Raw genomic sequence first — 21,126 nt, 5'->3', positions numbered from 1 at the left:
AGCTGCTTTCAACTGAACTCGGGTCGAATAACCCAGGAACACCTTCCACGCAGAAGGAAGCTTACCCGGCTACAACCTGGGAATAATATTGCTTTCATACTGCAACATCTGCAATATCCTGGGTATATGAAAAAAAATAATCATCACAAGAGGAGCCAATCAGAGCTGCTCTTGTGATGTTGCCAGGGAGACCCGGGCAGACCGGTGTTCAGTGTCAATACGGTCTACCTGGGTATTTGTTGGGGTGGGAGGCTCTGTTCCCTGGCAAGATCCCGGGTTCATATACCCGGGATATTGCTGGGGTAGCAATCTGAAAGTGGTATTACACGGATCAAATGATATTTCAGTTCTACACACAACGACTCCACTAATATGTCTAATTATTTTCTGGTTTTCAGTTGGATTTGTGATGTCAGCAAGAATCGGCCATTCTGTGGTTCTGCAATGTGAAGGTGATGTCACACTGACCATGTCTGTCATATGGAAGATACATCTACTAAATAATAATAATTGTTTATTGTCAAGATATATTTCAAATGAATTAAAACTACACAACAACTGTAGTGAGAGAATTAAATATGACAATTTATCACTGACAATCCATAGTGTTCAAATATCGGATGAAGGAAACTACAGGTGTGAAACTGTAACTGGCTATAATGGGACATTCATCAATGTAACTACATTACAAGTATTAGGTAAGTCATAATTTGTATCTGTTATAATGCACAATAAATTTGTATAAACATCTATAAATAATATCTGTATATAAAGTTAGTTCTGCAAAGTGTTTATTTCATCCTGCAGTTGGACTTATGTCATACTCAGGCTCATTGTATCATGTTATAAGCACATTGTGGTACTGAGATACATTCAGGTAATACATAGTGAATCTGGATTGAAGTGAGTACACAGAACACAGAATCACAGTTGTTTCATTCAGTCTTCATTCTGAAGACAACACACTGCAACGCTCCAATTCAGTCTTCAGTTAAATATACCTGATTCTAGACTTATAAAAAGCAGAAGCGTGTTTTGTGGTATACAGGATAAAGAATACATGGCATTGTCATGTGATATAACATAGTCTCAAAGCCTTGCAGTAGCCTTGATGCATTTTCTGAAGCTCCTGACCTCTTTCTCAATTATTCTTTTTCATTTTATATTTAGACCTATGTTTTTAGTATGTGCTATTTTAGCTCTATGGGGCAGATTCAGTTAGAGATTTTTTTCAGAATTCTCTGATGATTTTTCCTCGCGCCCCATAGAGATGCTAGAAAAAAAATGAGTGAATGTTTTACCGTAGGAACATCACGGTTAATTGAATTCCCCCCTAAATGTGTTACATTTTGTTTTAACTTTTAATGCACTGTAGATTATTCTACTTATTGAATATCTAATTTATGGAATCTGCAGAAAACTGTTCCAGTAAGATTTTTTAGACACTATGACTGAAATATGCAATCTGCATTATTGTGTATCTACCACAGGTTACTGGGGGTTGGGTACGTGTCCCCAACTATGAGGACACCGACAAGGACTTACCCGACTTCAGAAGGCAGAAGCTGGAAAATCACGAAAAGATGGTAGAGGCGAAGCTTTGAAATCACTACTTCCCAGAATCACGATTAATTCACAAGCCGGCACACAACAAGTCATGTGACTTTGTGAGACTGTACTATTATTAGGGGTGTTAAATGACTAATGCAGGGAGGTGCGGAATATGTAAAGTAGAAGGGTTGCTGTAAAATATTTTACATTCTGCGGCTCCCTGCATGAGTCATTTAACACCCCTAATAATAGTACAGTCCCACAAAGTCACGTGACTTGTTTTGTGTCGGTTTGTTCATTAATTGCGATTCTGGGAAGTAGTGATTTCAAAGCTTCGCTGTTACCATCTTTTCGTGATTAGTAGCTTCTGGCTTCTAAAGTCGTGTAAGTCCTTCTCGGTGTAGTGGTAGTCACGTCACTACCACCGAGCTTCTGGCTTCTGAAGTCAGGTAAGTCCTTGTCGGTATAGTGCTAGTCTCGTTAGTGGCTACCACCGGGTTACTGGATCCTCAATACATCACATATATTTCTTTCCATTTACTCATTAAGCCAGCCTCTGAAACCTTTTGAACATTACTGACTAGAGAGTTAAAATATTGCTAGGGTTGTTGATGTCAGTAGACAAAGTCACCTGTCACCCACTATTATCACTGACAACATTCATCAGAACAGCATCTTGCTCCGCGAGATATGTGCCCAACTATATCTCCTCTTACTGTGCATAAATCAGATCACTCAAATAGCAAAATAGATGCAGCATATAATGTAGTAAGCTGTGCTTAAGGTTTATGTGTATCTATTGTAACAGGTCTATGAATCCAGATATAAAAGTCTGTACTTAAGTGTATCTGATTGGTCAATGGAAGATGTCAAAGTCGAATAATTGGATGAAAGAAAGTATATAGATTAATATTGTTTTACCGTGCGATCAGTACGCCACGTGTCATGGCGCAATTGCATGATAAATAATGCACGCATACACTCGCACTTACACATTCACTTATATATAGTTCATATTTATTAAGGTTCCAATCCACATTCATTTATTAGTAAAATGTATTAGATTGTTTATTTATGCATATATATTACTTTAGTAAAGGTATTTATGGTTCAGGTGTTTTAAAAGGTAAAGAGTTTGGTTCCATATTAAAGCTTATTTCACCAGCATTAACCCAGTGTGGATGGAATAGCGATCGCAAGTTACAAGCAATATGAGATTAATGCTCAAAAATACTTTTGTGTGGGTCAATTTGAACTGGTCATTCAGAGTCAAATCATGTGAACAATGGGGTGGGGGAAGTTTCCCTTCACCCTTTGTAAGGATCAAAAGAACTGACCTATAACTTGCAAGGAACTGGAATATCATTAACCCTGGACCAATGAAGACCTCACCAAGTGTTATCTGTACAGTATATACAAGCATGCTGGCTTTTGTTCTACCTCTCTTTGATCCTGGCAATGTGAGAGCATGGCTGCATTCATTGAACCCGGGTGAACCCTATAAGGAAGATGTAATGTATTATGGTTTTTATACTTTCCTGCTTTAATGTAACATCTTTAATATGTATCTTGTATCGGCTATATTGTACTGTATTTTACTTGTTTATGGAACTGCTAAACCTTTTCTTGCTTTTTGCTAAATAACTTTAATAAAGAATATGAACATGTGCCAGGAATAGGAACAATTCATGACCAATCATAGAGATTATAGTGACCCATGTTTTAAGTTGTGAGCTTAGAACATTAGTGTGTTAGAAGGCGATGGTGATCAGGTTTCTGTACATATATAACATAGTTGTTATACTTGAAAGCATTAGAAGTCGCATAATCAAACAAGGGTTGAGTTGAATTCATGAGTTGAATTCATTTTAGCTAAGATAAGATTCCATTTCCATTTGAACTAGCTGGGAAGAAGAAAGTAAATACGTTATTTTATTACTAATAGAGGGGTGAACCGGGGTTTGAGAGACTATAATTCAATTAAAGTTTATTTTAACATTGTGTCCACCAATGTCCATCATACTGGAACCACTGAGGTGGAGAAGTTGCCGCTCCAAAGGTCCCAATCTTGATAAATATTGATGTCTCCTCAGCCCAGGGTAGGCAGGAAGAGCCCCAGCATTTTCAGCATGAGACTGGTAGTCTCTATATCGAGGATGCTGTGTTTTTCCTACCTTATAGAGGAACCAGCCCTTACTATGCTGGGTCCTGTTATAATGGAAACTAGCCTGTGAAAATCTGTCCTGTTCAATACTTTATCTCAATGCAATATTCTTGTTCTGCTAAATGATACCTTTTTCCTGTACTGCTCCACAAAACCAGACACAATGGTGGGTCTTCTCCTTACTTTGCTAGGAATGCTTTCACTAACCCCAAGTCCTCTCCTCGTACTGCATAAGTGGCTGCTCTTCCGCTAATGCCACCATCTTGCTCCACAAACCAATCCGCCCCAGTGTAAATCCAGTGTATGACGTGTCTAAAGTTGCGTTTGCGCTGCAGAGATTCTGTTTTGATCTTTATATATTCCTTCAAGTTAAATTCAGGTTGGGTTTATTGGAATTGATGCAATCACAAAATGTACTAATCCTGTAATGGACCATTCCAGACAACTGACAGGAAGTATCTGACCAATCACTGTAAATGGGAGGGATTACCATCTGAAAAAAATATTTTGAGATTAAACATTTGATGATCAGTCAATTGAATTCAAAGGGGTGTTCCTATCATTAATATATGTGTTTTAATGGATTGAGAACATACTGTACCTGTGATAAAGAGTTATTTTTTCTCAAAAAAGCGCATGGCATTAAGATACTGTCTGTTCTTGTTTTTAGCTACAATACCAAAGAAGTATAAAGTTCAATCTATTGCTGTTTCAGTGTGTAAGGATTCTCCATAGGACATGTCTAGGCACATAGATAGCTGTTTAGTCTGCAGTTTCCGTGGTAGGGGTTTTATGCAAGTGCCCACAATTCATTAGCAAATAAGAAAGCATTGGTGCATCCATATATACTGGAATGTGCCCATGTGGACATGAATATGTGATGAACCATGACAAGAGCACATTTTTGCATCTTTGTCAGTAACTGGTTTACTTGTTAGCTTTTTTTAAATTCAGGTATCACTATAAAGTTGAGAATCCCTACCTTGCCTGTGTCTATTCCTTTCCATGGTATGTATTTATTGAACTATCTCTAAGGGTTGGATTGCTTAAGTGACTCCTGAAATATCTATAAAGGTCAGTGTAAATTCCCTTTTGCATGATTTGTTCCACTGAATATCCAGGTATTGTTAGGGTAGCTGTCACTCACCGGACCGTGAGTGCCTCTTCCCGGACATTTAGGAACCGTGGCCGTCCACCATCCTGAGGGTCTGCGCATGCGCAGCCCTTTTCTATACTTCAGTGTATACCCCTTTAACTTAATTGGCAGATCAGGCAACCTCCCTATATTAAGCACCTGTGGTCACTACCACGTTGCCTGATCTTGGAGTCTCATTCCTCATGAGTCTCTGAAGGTGTTCCTGTATTACTCGTGTATTCAGCCCTGCTGATCCCTGTGGTTTCCTAACCACTTCTATCTCTGTGGTTCCATACCACTTCTACCATCAACTGTATCTTCATTACTGTTTGCTCATTACTATCCGTTGCCGCTGTGCACTACAGTCTCCTGCTTGCAACTTGCCTGTGTTTAACATCGTGACTGCCAGCTGACTACTATCCGCTGCCTCTGTGCACTACAGTCTCCTGCTTGCAACTTGCCTGTGTTTAACATCGTGACTGCCAGCTGACTACTATCCACTGCCGCTGTGCACTACAGTCTCCTGCTTGCAACTCGCCTGTGTTCAACATCGTGACTGCCAGCTGATTACTACCCGCTGCCTCCGTGCACTACACTCTCATCTTTGCTGTGGCTTCCTCGAGACTGCCGCTTTTCATTATCATCTGCTACACTTCGTGATCATCTGCTCCGGCCCTGCGCTGCACTCCTGTTTCCCATCGCTGTTGGTTCCTGTGGTTGCTACTGGTTACCTCCGTGTGCCGCTGATTCCTGCCGCTGTGGTCAGCGCTATCGTCCATCTCCTGCTGATCCACTCTCCACGCCTTCACGTGTTCCACTGGTCTCTACCCTCCTGTCAGCATTGGATTTGTATCTCTTCTACTACCCTCTGCTGGATCATCTCCATTCTCCTGGGTTTCCTATAAGTCCAGTTCCACCTGTTGCTGACTCCTGTGGATTCGTGTCCCTGTCGGTCTACTCACCTGTGCGCTGCACCTGCTGACCGCTGCTTCACCTATCCAGGGACTTCCTATCCAGTCGGTCTCCAGCCGCTCAGGTACCGCTGCTATCCCATCTGACTGCTACTGCTGAACCACGGTATGCATACTTCTCATTGACTGTGCTGTGTATTGCATACCTTGCTGGACTGTGTTTGGTTCTCTCTGGAGTCTGCTATCCGCTGAGTCTATTGCCATCATTGACTGTGTTATCATTGTGCTGGACTACTTCAAGAGACTTTCTAGATTGCAGACCTGCTCAGTCATTTATATATATATATATCTATATTGTGCATATTACTGTGGATCGTGTATAAGGTGCCTGTGTATATCCTGTGTTGCAGTCTTCCCCTGTGCACCTCCTCACATATATATTCAGTGGTACAACTTGCTGATGTCAGACCACTGATCCCTGTTTCCGGTATCACCTGTTCCATCATTCTCTCACATAGCAGTGGTACAACTTGCTACCGCAGACCACTGACTACCTGGATACCTCCACTTGGATTCCATTCCTTCACTCAGACAGCGGTGCAACTTGCTACCCGCAGACCGCTGACTCTCATCACCTCCTTGTTTCTGTTGGACATTCCTCCTCACTATAGCAGTGGTACAACTTGCTATCGCAGACCACTGACTACCTTCACGTGTCCTTGTCCATACAGTTCCTTGTTTATCATTACCTCATTTCCAGTGTTGCTAGTCATAGACTTTCCTGAGCATCTCATCGGTCATCATTTCATGTTCCGTGATCACCCAGCTACCAGAGTACCCTATTACCATCTACATTGCTCTGGTAAGCCTACCATCTGGTGATCCCTGGGTAAAGACTCCTAGTGCCCGTGACAGTAAGATCAGGCATGACAGACCCAGATGTGGAACCTACCGCCAAAGAGATGCTGCAACATCTGGTTAGCCGTGTGGAGCAACAGGATGCCCGCCAACAGCTGTTACTTCAGTGTTATCAGTCATTAACCTCCCAAGGAACATCTGGACAGACTGTGACAGCTACTACTGAAGCTCCTGTGCTTTCCTCCGTTTCCCCATTGCCATCCCAGGTGTCTATAGCTTCCACGCTTCACCTGCCTACTCCGTCAAAGTACGATGGAGACCCCAAAACTTGTAGGGGTTTCCTTAACCAATGTTCAGTCCATTTTGAGCTCCAACCTCAAAATTTTTCTACCCATCGTTCCAGAGTGGCCTATCTTATCTCTTTGTTTTCAGGACAAGCCCTGGCTTGGGCCTCCCCTCTGTGGGAGAGGAACGATCCAATATTACAAGATAGTGCCAAATTCATTTCTACATTCCGAAGTGTGTTCGATGAACCAGGTCGTGTGACCTCCGCTGCTTCCAGCATCCTCCGTCTGCGACAAGGATCTCATACTGTAGGCCAGTACGTCATTCAATTTAGGATCTTAGCCTCTGAACTTCAGTGGAACACTGAAGCCCTAGTTGCCGCCTTCTGGCAGGGGCTTTCCGATAAAATTAAAGATGCACTGACTACCCAAGAGCTTCCTTCGTCACTTGAAGATTTGATCTCTCTATGCCATCGTGTTGATATGAGATTTCGTGAAAGAGAGGCTGAGAAAACGACTTCTGCTAAAGCACCTTTTCGCTCTAACCCTCAATTTCGTCCAGTGTCACCCGCTGTGATTCCCATGGAGATTGGACGTTCCAAGTTATCTTCTGAGGAGAGGAAACGAAGAGTCAAGAATAGACTCTGTATCTATTGTGCTGATTCCACTCATGTCCTCAGCTCCTGCCCTAAGAGATCGGGAAATGCCAGGCCCTAACTAGTTCTGGAGAGGTGAAGTTAGGGTCCCTGGAGTCCTCTCCATCGTCTATGAAATCTAAAGTCTGCGCTTTTGATGTGACTATTTCTTTTGCTACCAAGACCTTTGAGTCACTGGCATTGATTGATTCCGGAGCAGCAGGAAATTTTATTTCCAAATCGTTAGTTAATCAATGGTCTCTACCAATGTTTACCTTAAAAACTCCCATTACTGTGACGGCTATCGATGGATCACGTCTCATCAACGGTCTCATCACCCAGAGTACGTCTCCAGTAACCCTTCAGATTGGTGCTCTGCATCATGAAGAGATATCGTTTTTAATTCTTCCTGTTACGACAAGTCCGATTGTCCTAGGCCTTCCATGGCTTCAGTGTCATTCTCCCCAGATTGACTGGCGCACCCCTCAAGTCACGTCTTGGGGGCCTGAATGTCACCATCATTGCCTTTCCCAAGTCATTCCTCTCAAGGTACAGCAAGCTTCCATTTCAGCTATTTCACCGGGACTCCCTCCTCAATATGCTTCATTTACCGATGTTTTTGATAAAGCTCAGTCTGAACGTCTTCCTCCTCATCGTTCTTGGGATTGTCCGATTGATCTTCTTCCTGGCAAGACTCCTCCCAGAGGCCGGGTCTATCCACTCTCGTTACCTGAAACTCAAGCTACATCTGAATATATACGGGAGAACCTCCAGCGTGGGTTCATTCGACCTTCCACCTCGCCCGCTGGAGCTGGGTTCTTCTTTGTCAAAAAGAAGGATGGATCATTACGCCCTTGTATAGATTTTCGTGGACTCAATGCCATTACTATCAAGAACCGGTATCCCATTCCGTTGATCACTGAGCTATTTGACCGCATCAAGGGAGCCCGTATTTTTACTAAGTTGGATCTTCGTAGTGCTTACAATTTAATCAGAATCCGTTCCGGTGACGAATGGAAGACGGCGTTTAACACCAGAGACGGGCATTACGAATATCTGGTAATGCCTTTCGGGCTATGTAATGCCCCCGCTGTTTTTCAGGGCTTCATTAATGAGATTTTTCGGGACTTATTATATGTATGTGTCGTCGTCTACCTGGACGACATATTGATTTTTTCACAGGACCTGCCTTCTCACCACCAACATGTGGCAGAAGTCCTCTCCAGGCTACGGAAAAATTCATTGTTCTGTAAATTAGAAAAATGTCCATTCGAATTACCCCAGATTCCATTCTTGGGGTATATTGTTTCCGGAGTTGGTCTAAAGATGGATCCTGACAAAGTAAATGCTGTACTACATTGGCCCCAGCCAACTACTCTTCGTGCCATCCAGCGTTTTTTAGGTTTTGCCAATTACTATAGACGCTTCATTCAAGATTTTTCTTCCATTGCATCTCCTATTGTGGCCCTGACTCGTAAAGGGGCTAATCCTAAGCAATGGTCTACTGAGGCTATTCAAGCCTTTCAAACATTAAAAGAGTCCTTCTCTTCGGCTCCAATCCTTCGTCAGCCTGATGTGACACTCCCTTTTTTCCTAGAAGTAGATGCCTCTAATGTGGGCTTAGGAGCTATTCTCTCCCAACGCTCGGAACAGCAAAAATTCCACCCTTGTGCCTTCTATTCTCGGGGTCTCCTACCCGCAGAGAAGAATTATACCATCGGAGACAAGGAATTACTGGCTATCAAAGCTGCATTAGAGGAATGGAGATACTTGTTGGAGGGAGCTCGCCATCCGGTGACGATCTTCACGGATCATAAGAACTTGTCATATCTCCAGTCTGCCCAATGCTTGAACCCTCGTCAAGCAAGATGGTCTCTTTTCTTTTCCCGTTTTGAATTAATAATTACCTTCAAACCAGCTGCCAAGAACAAAAAAGCTGATGCCTTATCTAGAGCCTTTGCTACGTCCTCTGATATAGAAGAGGTTTCCAATCATACCATTCTAGACCCCAAATGTATCTCACTGGCTGCTTCATCCACGAAAACGCTACCATTTGGGAAGACCCTCGTGCCTTCTACTCTAAGGAGGAAAATCCTTTCGTGGTTCCATGCCTCTCGTTTTTCTGGACACGCCGGTGAACACAAGACTTTTGAGATCCTCTCTCGAAGTTACTGGTGGCCTTCAATGAGGAGAGACGTCAAAGAGTTCATTGCTTCCTGTGAATTATGTTCGCAATTCAAATCCTCCCGCAGAACCCCAGCAGGGTTGCTGCGACCACTACCCATTCCGTCCAAACCATGGACCCATATTAGTATGGATTTCGTTACTGACTTACCACCTAGTAAGAACCATAACACTATTTGGGTGGTAGTGGACAGATTTTCGAAGATGGCTCATTTCATCCCTCTGTCTGGTTTGCCTTCCTCGTCTATCCTGGCTGAACATTTCATTAAAGAGATCTTCCGTATCCATGGATGTCCGTCTGAGATTGTGTCTGATAGAGGAGTACAATTCGTGTCCAGATTCTGGCGAGCCCTTTGTAAAACCTTGGGTATACGATTAGCACTCTCATCTTCTTACCATCCACAATCCAATGGACAAACCGAACGTGTCAATCAAGATCTTGAGACTTTTATAAGGATATTTTCATCAGCCAATCAAGACAACTGGGTAGAGTTACTCCCTTGGGCTGAGTTCGCCCATAACAACATGTACCATGAGTCATCATCCAAAACTCCATTCTTTGTGGTTTACGGTCACCATCCGTCTTTTCCGGAATTTCCTGCCCTCCCGCCCACCCAAGTTCCTGCGGTGGAGACTGTTTGTCAGACCTTTAAAAATATCTGGTCTCAGGTTAGAACCTGTTTAAAGAAGACATCTGTCAAATATAAATCTTTCGCTGATAAGAAGAGGCGGGCTATTCCACCACTAAAAATTGGAGATCGTGTCTGGTTATCCACAAAAAATATTCGTTTGAAGGTTCCATCCATGAAATTCGCCCCTCGTTTTATTGGTCCATATAGGATCATTCAAGTTATCAATCCAGTATGTGTGAAACTCCTTCTTCCTAAGAGTCTTCGGATTTCTAATGCCTTCCATGTATCTTTGCTCAAACCTCTTATTATCAACCGTTTTTCAACTCCTCCCTCAGCTCCGCAGCCAGTTCAAGTCCATCAGGAGGAGGATTTTGAGATTACCGAGGTACTAGATGCAAAAATTTCGCGAGGAGTCCTCCACTTCCTCGTTCATTGGAAGGGCTTTGGTCCTGAGGAGCGCTCTTGGATCAAAGCTGAAGATCTTAATGCTCCTGCCCTTTTGAAGAAGTTTTACTCCAAAAATCCGGACAAGCCCGGTTCCAGGCGTTCTGTGCCCACCTTTAAAAGGGGGGGTACTGTCACTCACCGGACCGTGAGTGCCTCTTCCCGGACATTTAGGAACCGTGGCCGTCCACCATCCTGAGGGTCTGCGCATGCGCAGCCCTTTTCTATACTTCAGTGTATACCCCTTTAACTTAATTGGCAGATCAGGCAACCTCCCTATATTAAGCACCTGTGGTCACTACCACGTTGCCTGATCTTGGAGTCTCATTCCTCATGAGTCTCTGAAGGTGTTCCTGTATTACTCGTGTATTCAGCCCTGCTGATCCCTGTGGTTTCCTAACCACTTCTATCTCTGTGGTTCCATACCACTTCTACCATCAACTGTATCTTCATTACTGTTTGCTCATTACTATCCGTTGCCGCTGTGCACTACAGTCTCCTGCTTGCAACTTGCCTGTGTTTAACATCGTGACTGCCAGCTGACTACTATCCGCTGCCTCTGTGCACTACAGTCTCCTGCTTGCAACTTGCCTGTGTTTAACATCGTGACTGCCAGCTGACTACTATCCACTGCCGCTGTGCACTACAGTCTCCTGCTTGCAACTCGCCTGTGTTCAACATCGTGACTGCCAGCTGATTACTACCCGCTGCCTCCGTGCACTACACTCTCATCTTTGCTGTGGCTTCCTCGAGACTGCCGCTTTTCATTATCATCTGCTACACTTCGTGATCATCTGCTCCGGCCCTGCGCTGCACTCCTGTTTCCCATCGCTGTTGGTTCCTGTGGTTGCTACTGGTTACCTCCGTGTGCCGCTGATTCCTACCGCTGTGGTCAGCGCTATCGTCCATCTCCTGCTGATCCACTCTCCACGCCTTCACGTGTTCCACTGGTCTCTACCCTCCTGTCAGCATTGGATTTGTATCTCTTCTACTACCCTCTGCTGGATCATCTCCATTCTCCTGGGTTTCCTATAAGTCCAGTTCCACCTGTTGCTGACTCCTGTGGATTCGTGTCCCTGTCGGTCTACTCACCTGTGCGCTGCACCTGCTGACCGCTGCTTCACCTATCCAGGGACTTCCTATCCAGTCGGTCTCCAGCCGCTCAGGTACCGCTGCTATCCCATCTGACTGCTACTGCTGAACCACGGTATGCATACTTCTCATTGACTGTGCTGTGTATTGCATACCTTGCTGGACTGTGTTTGGTTCTCTCTGGAGTCTGCTATCCGCTGAGTCTATTGCCATCATTGACTGTGTTATCATTGTGCTGGACTACTTCAAGAGACTTTCTAGATTGCAGACCTGCTCAGTCATTTATATATATATATATCTATATTGTGCATATTACTGTGGATCGTGTATAAGGTGCCTGTGTATATCCTGTGTTGCAGTCTTCCCCTGTGCACCTCCTCACATATATATTCAGTGGTACAACTTGCTGATGTCAGACCACTGATCCCTGTTTCCGGTATCACCTGTTCCATCATTCTCTCACATAGCAGTGGTACAACTTGCTACCGCAGACCACTGACTACCTGGATACCTCCACTTGGATTCCATTCCTTCACTCAGACAGCGGTGCAACTTGCTACCCGCAGACCGCTGACTCTCATCACCTCCTTGTTTCTGTTGGACATTCCTCCTCACTATAGCAGTGGTACAACTTGCTATCGCAGACCACTGACTACCTTCACGTGTCCTTGTCCATACAGTTCCTTGTTTATCATTACCTCATTTCCAGTGTTGCTAGTCATAGACTTTCCTGAGCATCTCATCGGTCATCATTTCATGTTCCGTGATCACCCAGCTACCAGAGTACCCTATTACCATCTACATTGCTCTGGTAAGCCTACCATCTGGTGATCCCTGGGTAAAGACTCCTAGTGCCCGTGACAGTAGCGGTCACAAATCAAGTTTGATAACACCTTAACCAGGCTGTACCTCGTTTCTCACAAAATGCAGAGCATAACAACATGTACTTTTTATAGCACTGTTAATTTTCCCCCAGCTCACCAGAGTACAAATGAAGTGTCTAATTACATATGGATAAGAGGACATTGTAGCCATGCCTATATAGGAGGCTTTCTCACTATATGTTACTTATTGTAAAAATGTATATTATTTATTGTATATTGTTGATATTGCAAAAAAGCTGTTATTCATTGTCTTAAAGTGAAGCCAAGTGGGTTATGGGTAAGGATCAGGTGGCATCCAAGTTAGAGGTGAGAGGGCTCTAGCTGCATTCATTTTTCCCCTTCTTTCTCTACAGGAAGTCCTGAACAGCTGAAAGCTAGTTCTGGTGGTTGAAAAGGCTTGCAAGGGGTTAATCTAAGTAGGGGTTGAGTGCTATTCTAGATTTGGAGGTGGGGAATGCCAATTAGTATCCATTGTCCTCCAAAGGATTGGACCAAACATTCTGTCAGGTGCACAGCAGGGGAGCCACTGTGGATGGACAGTTCATCTCCACTCCCCCTCTAACCCCCTGATCCAGCACCCAGCAGTGTTTAAGAGGGAAAGAGCCAGGGGTTTGCCGGGGCAGGGGAAAGCACTGTGGAAATTTGACCCTGGATATAAGGAACCACTCGAGGGGAGGAGGGGATGTTCATTCTGAGGATTGATTCCTGAAATGTGCAGGGTGGCTGGTGTTGAGTTTATGTTCTCTAGCAGCAGACTACATCTGCAGCTGAGAGAAATCCATGGGTCTTGGATTCTGATAGAGATATATAATGGACAGGGGTGGCTGGCTTTTACATGGCTGGCACTGTTTAAATTAAAGTAAATAAGTCATTTTAAAAAATATATTCCATGGCCAGTGGACTGTGCAAATAAATAAATAAATAAAGGAAAAATAATGTTAACAAAAACAGACAGTATGCTATTTCCCTCCAAATAAATCCTTAACTAGCCCTAATGCTAGACAGCCTGTAAATAGGAGCCTAAGGCTGGTCAGAGCAGGGCTGGAGGCTCTATTGAAGGGGGTTAAAACAAAGCATGTTCTACAGGCTACCAGACCTATGCTGAAGCACTGATCCTCTGACAAGTCCCATGGGCAGTAGGAGCTGCGGTAATTATCAATGTTGTAACCTCTGAAGTGACATCCATGACACCCCAGTTGTCCCAATATAATGAACCAGGGTCCATAAGACCAAATCCCATTGCTCAATATTCTGTGCCTAAGGAATAAACACACAAACACACAATTTAAAATACAACTTTAGTTGCATAAAAGACTCTCAAAAGCCTCATTCGCTATTTGAATAAATGTAAAATTTTAATAAATGTAAAATAAAATATTTTTTTCTCTTGGTCTGGAGGTAGCCCAAATGGAAAAAACCAAACCCAAAAATTCCATCAAAGATTAGCACCGATCGCCGCTAAGTGATGAAGACCAGGGGGTAAATGTATGAAAGTCCGATTTCTGCAAGTCGCCGGAAATCAACGACTTTGCAGTGAAAATTTAAAGGGGCGATGGCTTGTAAAGGCAAACTTGCCTTTACAAGCCATCACCGCTTTAAATTTTACCTGCAAAGTCGCCGATTTCCGGCGACTTGAAGAAATCGGACTTTCATACATTTACCCCAGAAGTCCTCTGGAGTAGCCTTCACTGGCAGCCAATCACAAGCAATTTCCCAAGATGGCAACTCGTGATTGCCTGCTGGTGTTCTGATGGTCTGCACCATTGTGTGGGTGGGTCGTATTTTATGGAGATTTTTTAGGTATTTGTTTGTTCCCTTTTTTCAAATGCCTATTTTGTGTCAGTTAACCAGCCATAGCTTTTACAAATAATTAAGCAGTCCTGAAATACATCTTGTTACTAAGCAGTAAAAGGAGTTTAAAATCTTCCACATTTTTAAAATATGTTTGCTCATTTCGGTTGAGTAAAATTGATTTAATGACACACTTAAATTTGAAGAAATATTGTTCAATATATAGACCTGGATGTCCACCTGTATATTAACAGCATCACTGCTTCCTTGTTGCCTACTGTGACAACAATAGCCAACCTTGCAGTAAAGTAAGGTTGTGTAATAGTCTGAGAGTGACATTATTAGCACACCACTAGGGGGCAAAGCTGCGAGTATCCGGCAGGTTTGAAAAGTGGAGATGTTGCCTATAGCAGCCAATCAGATTCTAGCTATCATTTATTTAGTACATTCTAAAAAATGACAGCTAGAATCTGAATGGTTGCTATAGGCAACATCTCCCCTTTTCAAACCCGCCGGAAAACTTTCAGCTTGATACATTTATTCCCTGGTCACATAATTGAGATCTCTTTGATTTAAATTGCATATCCAGATGTTATGGGCACAAACACACAACTTTATTCTTGTTTGGTTTAAATTGACCATTTAAATTGCTGCATCCTGTGGCAGCTAATGCAATATTTGCAAAGGCACTATCTTATGTCTGACGAGTATTCAATTGTATTATTTAGATAAATGCATAAAAAAGAAAAATGTGTATTATATTTGTTTTCTGCTGTTATTACCATAATATAAGTGATTTTTCATAACGGCCTTTAAATAAATGTAAATATCACATGTTACACAAATTCAACAAAATTGAATTACACCGACAGTAATGCACATTTCTCAAAGGTAAATCAGTCTTTTGATAAGTTTGACAATTTTGCATTAAACTGTACATGTAACACAGATCTTTATTTCTTCCAGCTGAGCCCTCTGTGACCCTGGTATTAAACAGTGAGGGGTCTCCTGAGTGCAGAGCCATTGGGGGGTATCCAGCTGCAGAAATCTCCTGGATCCCACATTCACATGATATAAACACGACAAGTGCTGAAAATCCGGATCAGACCTGGACAGGGATCAGTACATACAGTGAGAAGAGAGACAATGTGACATCAGTGACCTGTGTTGTTTCTCACCCTACATTTATGTATCCCCAGGAGAAATCCATCTCAGTACCTGGTAGGTACAGTAAGTGTTCTCCTAAAAAGCTATGAAATCTGACCTAGCTATTCCTGAATTACAATTCTGCATTGTAATACTATATCTTAACTGCCTACATCAGTCTTACTGTTTTGCATGTAGTACCATTACTGGCACATTTCATTCTAAAATTCAATTCTCTATAACAATAAATAAACAAAACTGACAGCATGACATTCCCCTAAATGAATAACCAGCGCCAGACAATGTCAGGTTGGCTTCTCACACTATAACAGTGATTACCTAATCATTGTGTTGTTCTCTTTTTTCATTAAAGTACTTACGTTACACAGTTATACAGTTTTTGCTAGATGACATTATGAGATATAGTAGGTATGGAAAATGCATCATACATATAACACAACTCTACAGTCTTGTACATAACATGCTTTAATATTGTTCTACATTGTATCGTGCACACAAGTGAAATATGTTTCATGCGCATAACACCAGTTTTATGTCATTTAGCCCTGGGGCTCTGTGAGAAGAAGTTGTGTTGGTCTCTTATAGATTTTTGTTTTATTTCCCTTTGGTTTACATTATGGATGCGGATTCCCAATATACTGCTTGAGGAAGTTTAATAAAATGTTAAACAATGTGAAATGTTTGCAAAAATGTGTATGTGTGTTTTTTTTCTATTATTTGTGTTTGTATAAGTGCATGTTCCAGAGAAACCTGGCAGCCACGGACAAACAGGCCCTTGTAGTTCTACAAGCTCCAGCGTGCCTATGCAGTCAATGGCTGCCAGGTCTTGCAAAAACTTATAGTCCCACAAACATAATTAATGATTTAACACTTGTTAGATCTAAAATTCTGATCCAAGTTTGCCTGTGGTGTTGTAACGCCCCCTGCGGGGAAAGACAGGGACAGACGCAACAGAAAATAACTCACCTTGTAAACGATGGTCACCTCCAGTCCGCTTCTGATTTCCCAGCTGCGATCCGGTCCCAGCAGATCCGCAGCCACCTCCAATCACGTCCCTCTAAGATAGAGGCAGAGATTACGGCCGTGCCTACCAGGTAAGGGCTGTCCGAGACTACGGCAAAGGACAAGGACACGGTCAGTCCAAGCTCCTTGCCGCCTCCTCACTTTGTTCTTGCCAAGACGCGGGGGACTACAGGCACTGAAGGCCAAGACTAATCCGAGGATTAATCCCACCTCAAGTGCCTCACACACCTGCCGGTGAGGGCCTAACCGAAAGGGGGAATCGAGCGTGATACTCACCGGGACACTCCCACTTCCGATCCGGTTCTCCTGCACCTTCCCGACTCCTGCGGATGACAAGACACACAGCCTCCCTCTACGCTCTCCGTGAACTAAGATGGCACCCACAAACTGGACTAACTACAACGGCGACCCGACCCTAACAACGTTCTAATGGTCGGCAACGCAACTAAGTCAAACACTAGGACTAACTAAATGTGGTGCACTAACGGAACTACTAGTTACACGCTACGGGGAACACCAGCCGGTGTTCACAGCCTAAACCGGAGGGCGGTTCCTAACCCCCTCACCCAGGTCTTACCAAGAAGCTGCCTTCTTGCTATGGAGTCACACACAGGCCCTAAGTACGGGTTCTTTAAGCCCGGCTGAGGCTCAGTAAAACAGCACACTAACCCGCGGGCCGACTGCCGCACGGAACAGCCGATCGAACTGAACCGCCCGACTGCCTGTACTCGGGTATCTCACACGTGTCCCTACGTCCGGAACCACAGGTCCACCTGCACGGAACCGGCCTTGAGGACCCTTGATCAGAACCACGGCCGCCCCTGGAACTGCCTCAAGGTGTGCTGTACTGCCACCAACTCACTCAGCCACCCCCTCTGGGTACCAGTGTGACCCCGAGGACCTAAGGGACAGGGAAACTACATGTGTTCTCCCCTGACTATGTGTATGCTGGTACTTACACTTGTCCCCCACAGCACGGGTTAACACAGGAAAACCACAGGAAACAAGAGCCTACCTTTAATGGGGGCCTGACATCTTGCCCCTGGACACCGTTATATAGCACACCAAAATACTGTAACGTAAACTACACTCGCCACACAGACAGAATAAATAGATACAGTATACAGTACTTTGCCGCTACTTACCCGAACACACCGCTGCTAGCCAACCAGCAGGTTGCTACAGCACCACGGGAGCCTACGCTCGACCGTACCTCCTAACCACGTGTGCTCACCTCACACAGGACCGCGCCTACTCTCACGAGGCTCCCACGCCTCTACCACACACCACCAGGGCCTTATGCCCTACACACCATGGGTCTCTGCCCAGCTACACACAGAGCCTTCTGCTCTGACTAATGGGCCTCAGCCCCCTCTCTAACTCAGGGCTCTGAGCCCACTCACTAGGGCCTTGTGCCCTACTACCTAGGGGTCCTAGCCCCTGCCTGAGGCCTGTGGCCTTCCTAACTAACTGAGGGCCTTGTGCCCTTAATAGCAGATGGGCTACCAGTCCCTAACCAGGCCCTCTGGCCTTCCTATGGCCTCTAGGCCACTAACTACCTAAGGGCCTTGTGCCCTTGTACACCTGGGGCTCTCACGCCCCCTGTCTAACTAATAGGGGCTTGTCCCCTTTATATCCATATACTAATGGCCTACTGGCCCACTACTTCGTTGGGGCCTAGTGCCCAGGTCCCTGGGCCTTGTGCCCCTACTTTACAGTGCCACGGGCCTTGTGCCCGAATGTGCCCACGGGCCTAGTGCCCGAACTTAACGTTGAGTATACTTACCTGCTCTGCGCAGGATACTCAACTTGACACGCCGTCTTCTTCCTTTCTTCTCCGGGTCTTCCAGACCCTCCAGCCGGCGGCGCCTCTTCTCCGCTTCGGCGCTGTTGAAGGCTGCTTGGCGGGGGCGCTCTCAGCCCTTACAAGGGCTCCCCGCCGACGTTCTCCGCTCCGGCGGCTTGATTGAAGTCTTCTGGCGGCAGGGTAGCTCACGGCCCTTACAAGGGCCCCCTGCCGCCGCTGCTGCTGGCTCTGTTGATGGACGTCTGGACGAGACGTCCTCTCTCTTCCCCGCCGACGGACTTCTGCCAAAATGGCGCCACCCGGCGACTTATATAGTCGCCGGCGTGACGTCATCCGCCGGCGCGAGCGCTGATTGGCTCGCGTCGGCGCCAATCTTTTGAATGGCCGGGCGCGAGCCGCGATTGGCTCGCGCATCCGGCCGCTGATTGGCCAGCGGGGAAAGATGAGCCCTGATTGGCTCATCCTTCCCCCGCGCACAGGACCTGCAAAAAAGAAGTTATACTCACCGCCGCTGGATCGATGGACGGGTGAGTACTTCTCCTCTTCTTTCTTGTAGCTGGGCACCATCGGGGACCTCTTCAGCCCCTCCAGGGGCACAGCGCTGCCGGATATCTTCGCCCTCTTCACGGGCACCGGCTCCAGCGTCTTCTGTCCCTCCACAGTGTCAAGTATATCTGGAAGCGCTTCAATCAGCTGGAGAGAATAGACACAGACCAAGTTCTGTATACAAGGAATATTCTCTGATTTATTGATACAAAGATACAAGTTTTTATAGCCTACTGAATAAATGAATCCTACGTCATAAGCATATAAAGTCTATACCATTGGTCTATGAGAAGCGCTACTGATTAACATTCTCACGTATTCTTGAGGTGTTTACTTTCTCCCCCTTCTAAGTACAGATGAGCCTATTATTTTTATCTCAAGGGGAGCTGTAGGTTAATCTCCTATATGCCACAAGGGCACAGCTCCCACACTACGAGCTGAACATGAAACTACTTATTGTTCTCATATCTTGATACATTCTTCAGGTGTTCTCTATGTCAGCTTAACCTCAAGGCCATGAGCTCACATCTTGTAAAACTGCAAATCAGCAGAGAAATGAATAATCTCTTTTATCGGATAATATTTCTATGCAAGTTACAATAAATGACTGAACAAAGGCCTTATGATGCCTTAACAAAAAATCATATTTAACACACTTTACACCATTTCTTCCCAAGGCATGCGCAGTGGAGCCCCAGGGCGATTCTGCATGGGGGTGGTTTGCCTTGGGCCTAATTCCCCTAAGACAACTCTGTGTCTTAGGGGAAGACCTAATTGAGCTAATTGAGCTGGGCCTATTAAAAAGCTCAGAACTGGCAATGGTTATTTTTTGGGGGAGAGCATGCAAACAATTATATTATATATTTGCTGTATATTTCACTGTGTTTCTAAAAGTATAAACGGGAAATCCAGCGCTACTATATCTGGTAGTAGAAAACAGTACTGCATGTAAAAAATGTAACGGAGACCTTAGCAACGTGATGCAATGTGTTTCCTTAAAGTGGTATGGCAATGTGGTGCACTGGTAGTCAATTTAACACTTACTACATCTGTATAACACAATGCATCCATCCACATACACAGGTGCAGAAAAGATACACATTTTGGTTTGACAGTGGGTAGATTAGCTTAGAACATTATTTTGCCTGGTAGAGCACAAACAAGCTGTGATCACTGGCAAACACAGCAATTTCCTTCATGTCTAAGAGGCCTCTAAACCTACTTTAATGACATCACCTTTCAGACATTACTTTTTACTTAATTACTTAATTGTTATGCAAATGATGGTGAAACCCTCGGTAAGTATAGATGTTTATGACGGCACTGGATCCTGAATATAAACAAAGTCACTGTTATCTATTTACATTAGTTCATTTCCATTTGCACTACTGCAGGAAAGATGATACCCATATGGTTCCTAAAGGGGAAAACAACAGATGTTTGTATTTAATTTTAATTTGCATTTATTTACCTTTTATATTGAAAAGGCAACTTTCACATTTATTAATAACCGTTAAGAAAATATAAGTTTATCAAGAGTTCCCTACACCTGTTAGATTGTGAGCTCATTGGGTCATCGGCCACTTTTACCTTCTGTTTCATGTATTTATATGTGATTTGTTTATGTCTCGATCAGTTTACAGTGCTGTGTAGTATGTCAGCGCTTTATAATTAAAAGATAATAATAATGATAAAAATAATAATGATAATATAATGCAACATTAGGATTTGCTACTAACGGGTGGGGTACGCTTTAACTATTACCACTATTCCGACTACTTTAAACCCTACAACTGAAATCCGAAATGCTGAAAGAACGATTTGAAAATAAAACAGACTTACCTTCAAGCCGGCGCTGGACATCTCCGATGAAAGACCCATAATGACAGCAAGTGATTCCAATGCAACAAGTGTTCGGCAGTGCACGCTGATGTCAGCGCAACGTCTGTCAATAGAAATTTAAAGCGGCAATGTCGGGTAAGTGTTTAACCACTAAACCTTACAGGTCCCTACATTGC

The 21,126-nt window shown here is 44.1% G+C and overlaps 1 protein-coding gene across 1 annotated transcript in view; it reads left to right on the top strand.

Annotated features, from left to right (window-relative positions):
• The window catches only part of LOC142139596 (cell surface glycoprotein CD200 receptor 1-B-like), a 54,376-nt gene that overhangs the window by 22,368 nt on the left and 10,882 nt on the right, over positions 1-21,126 (top strand). The window contains exons 2-3 of the mRNA XM_075197333.1: positions 399-698; positions 15,532-15,786. Coding sequence (XP_075053434.1) covers positions 399-698; positions 15,532-15,786 — 555 coding nt within the window. The remainder of the gene's footprint in view (positions 1-398; positions 699-15,531; positions 15,787-21,126) is intronic.

Source organism: Mixophyes fleayi, chromosome 2 (assembly GCF_038048845.1).
Source record: "Mixophyes fleayi isolate aMixFle1 chromosome 2, aMixFle1.hap1, whole genome shotgun sequence".
Classification (NCBI taxonomy): Eukaryota; Metazoa; Chordata; class Amphibia; order Anura; family Limnodynastidae; genus Mixophyes; species Mixophyes fleayi.
Note: the sequence above shows the minus strand (reverse complement) of the source record. Positions and strands in the feature narration are given on the sequence as shown.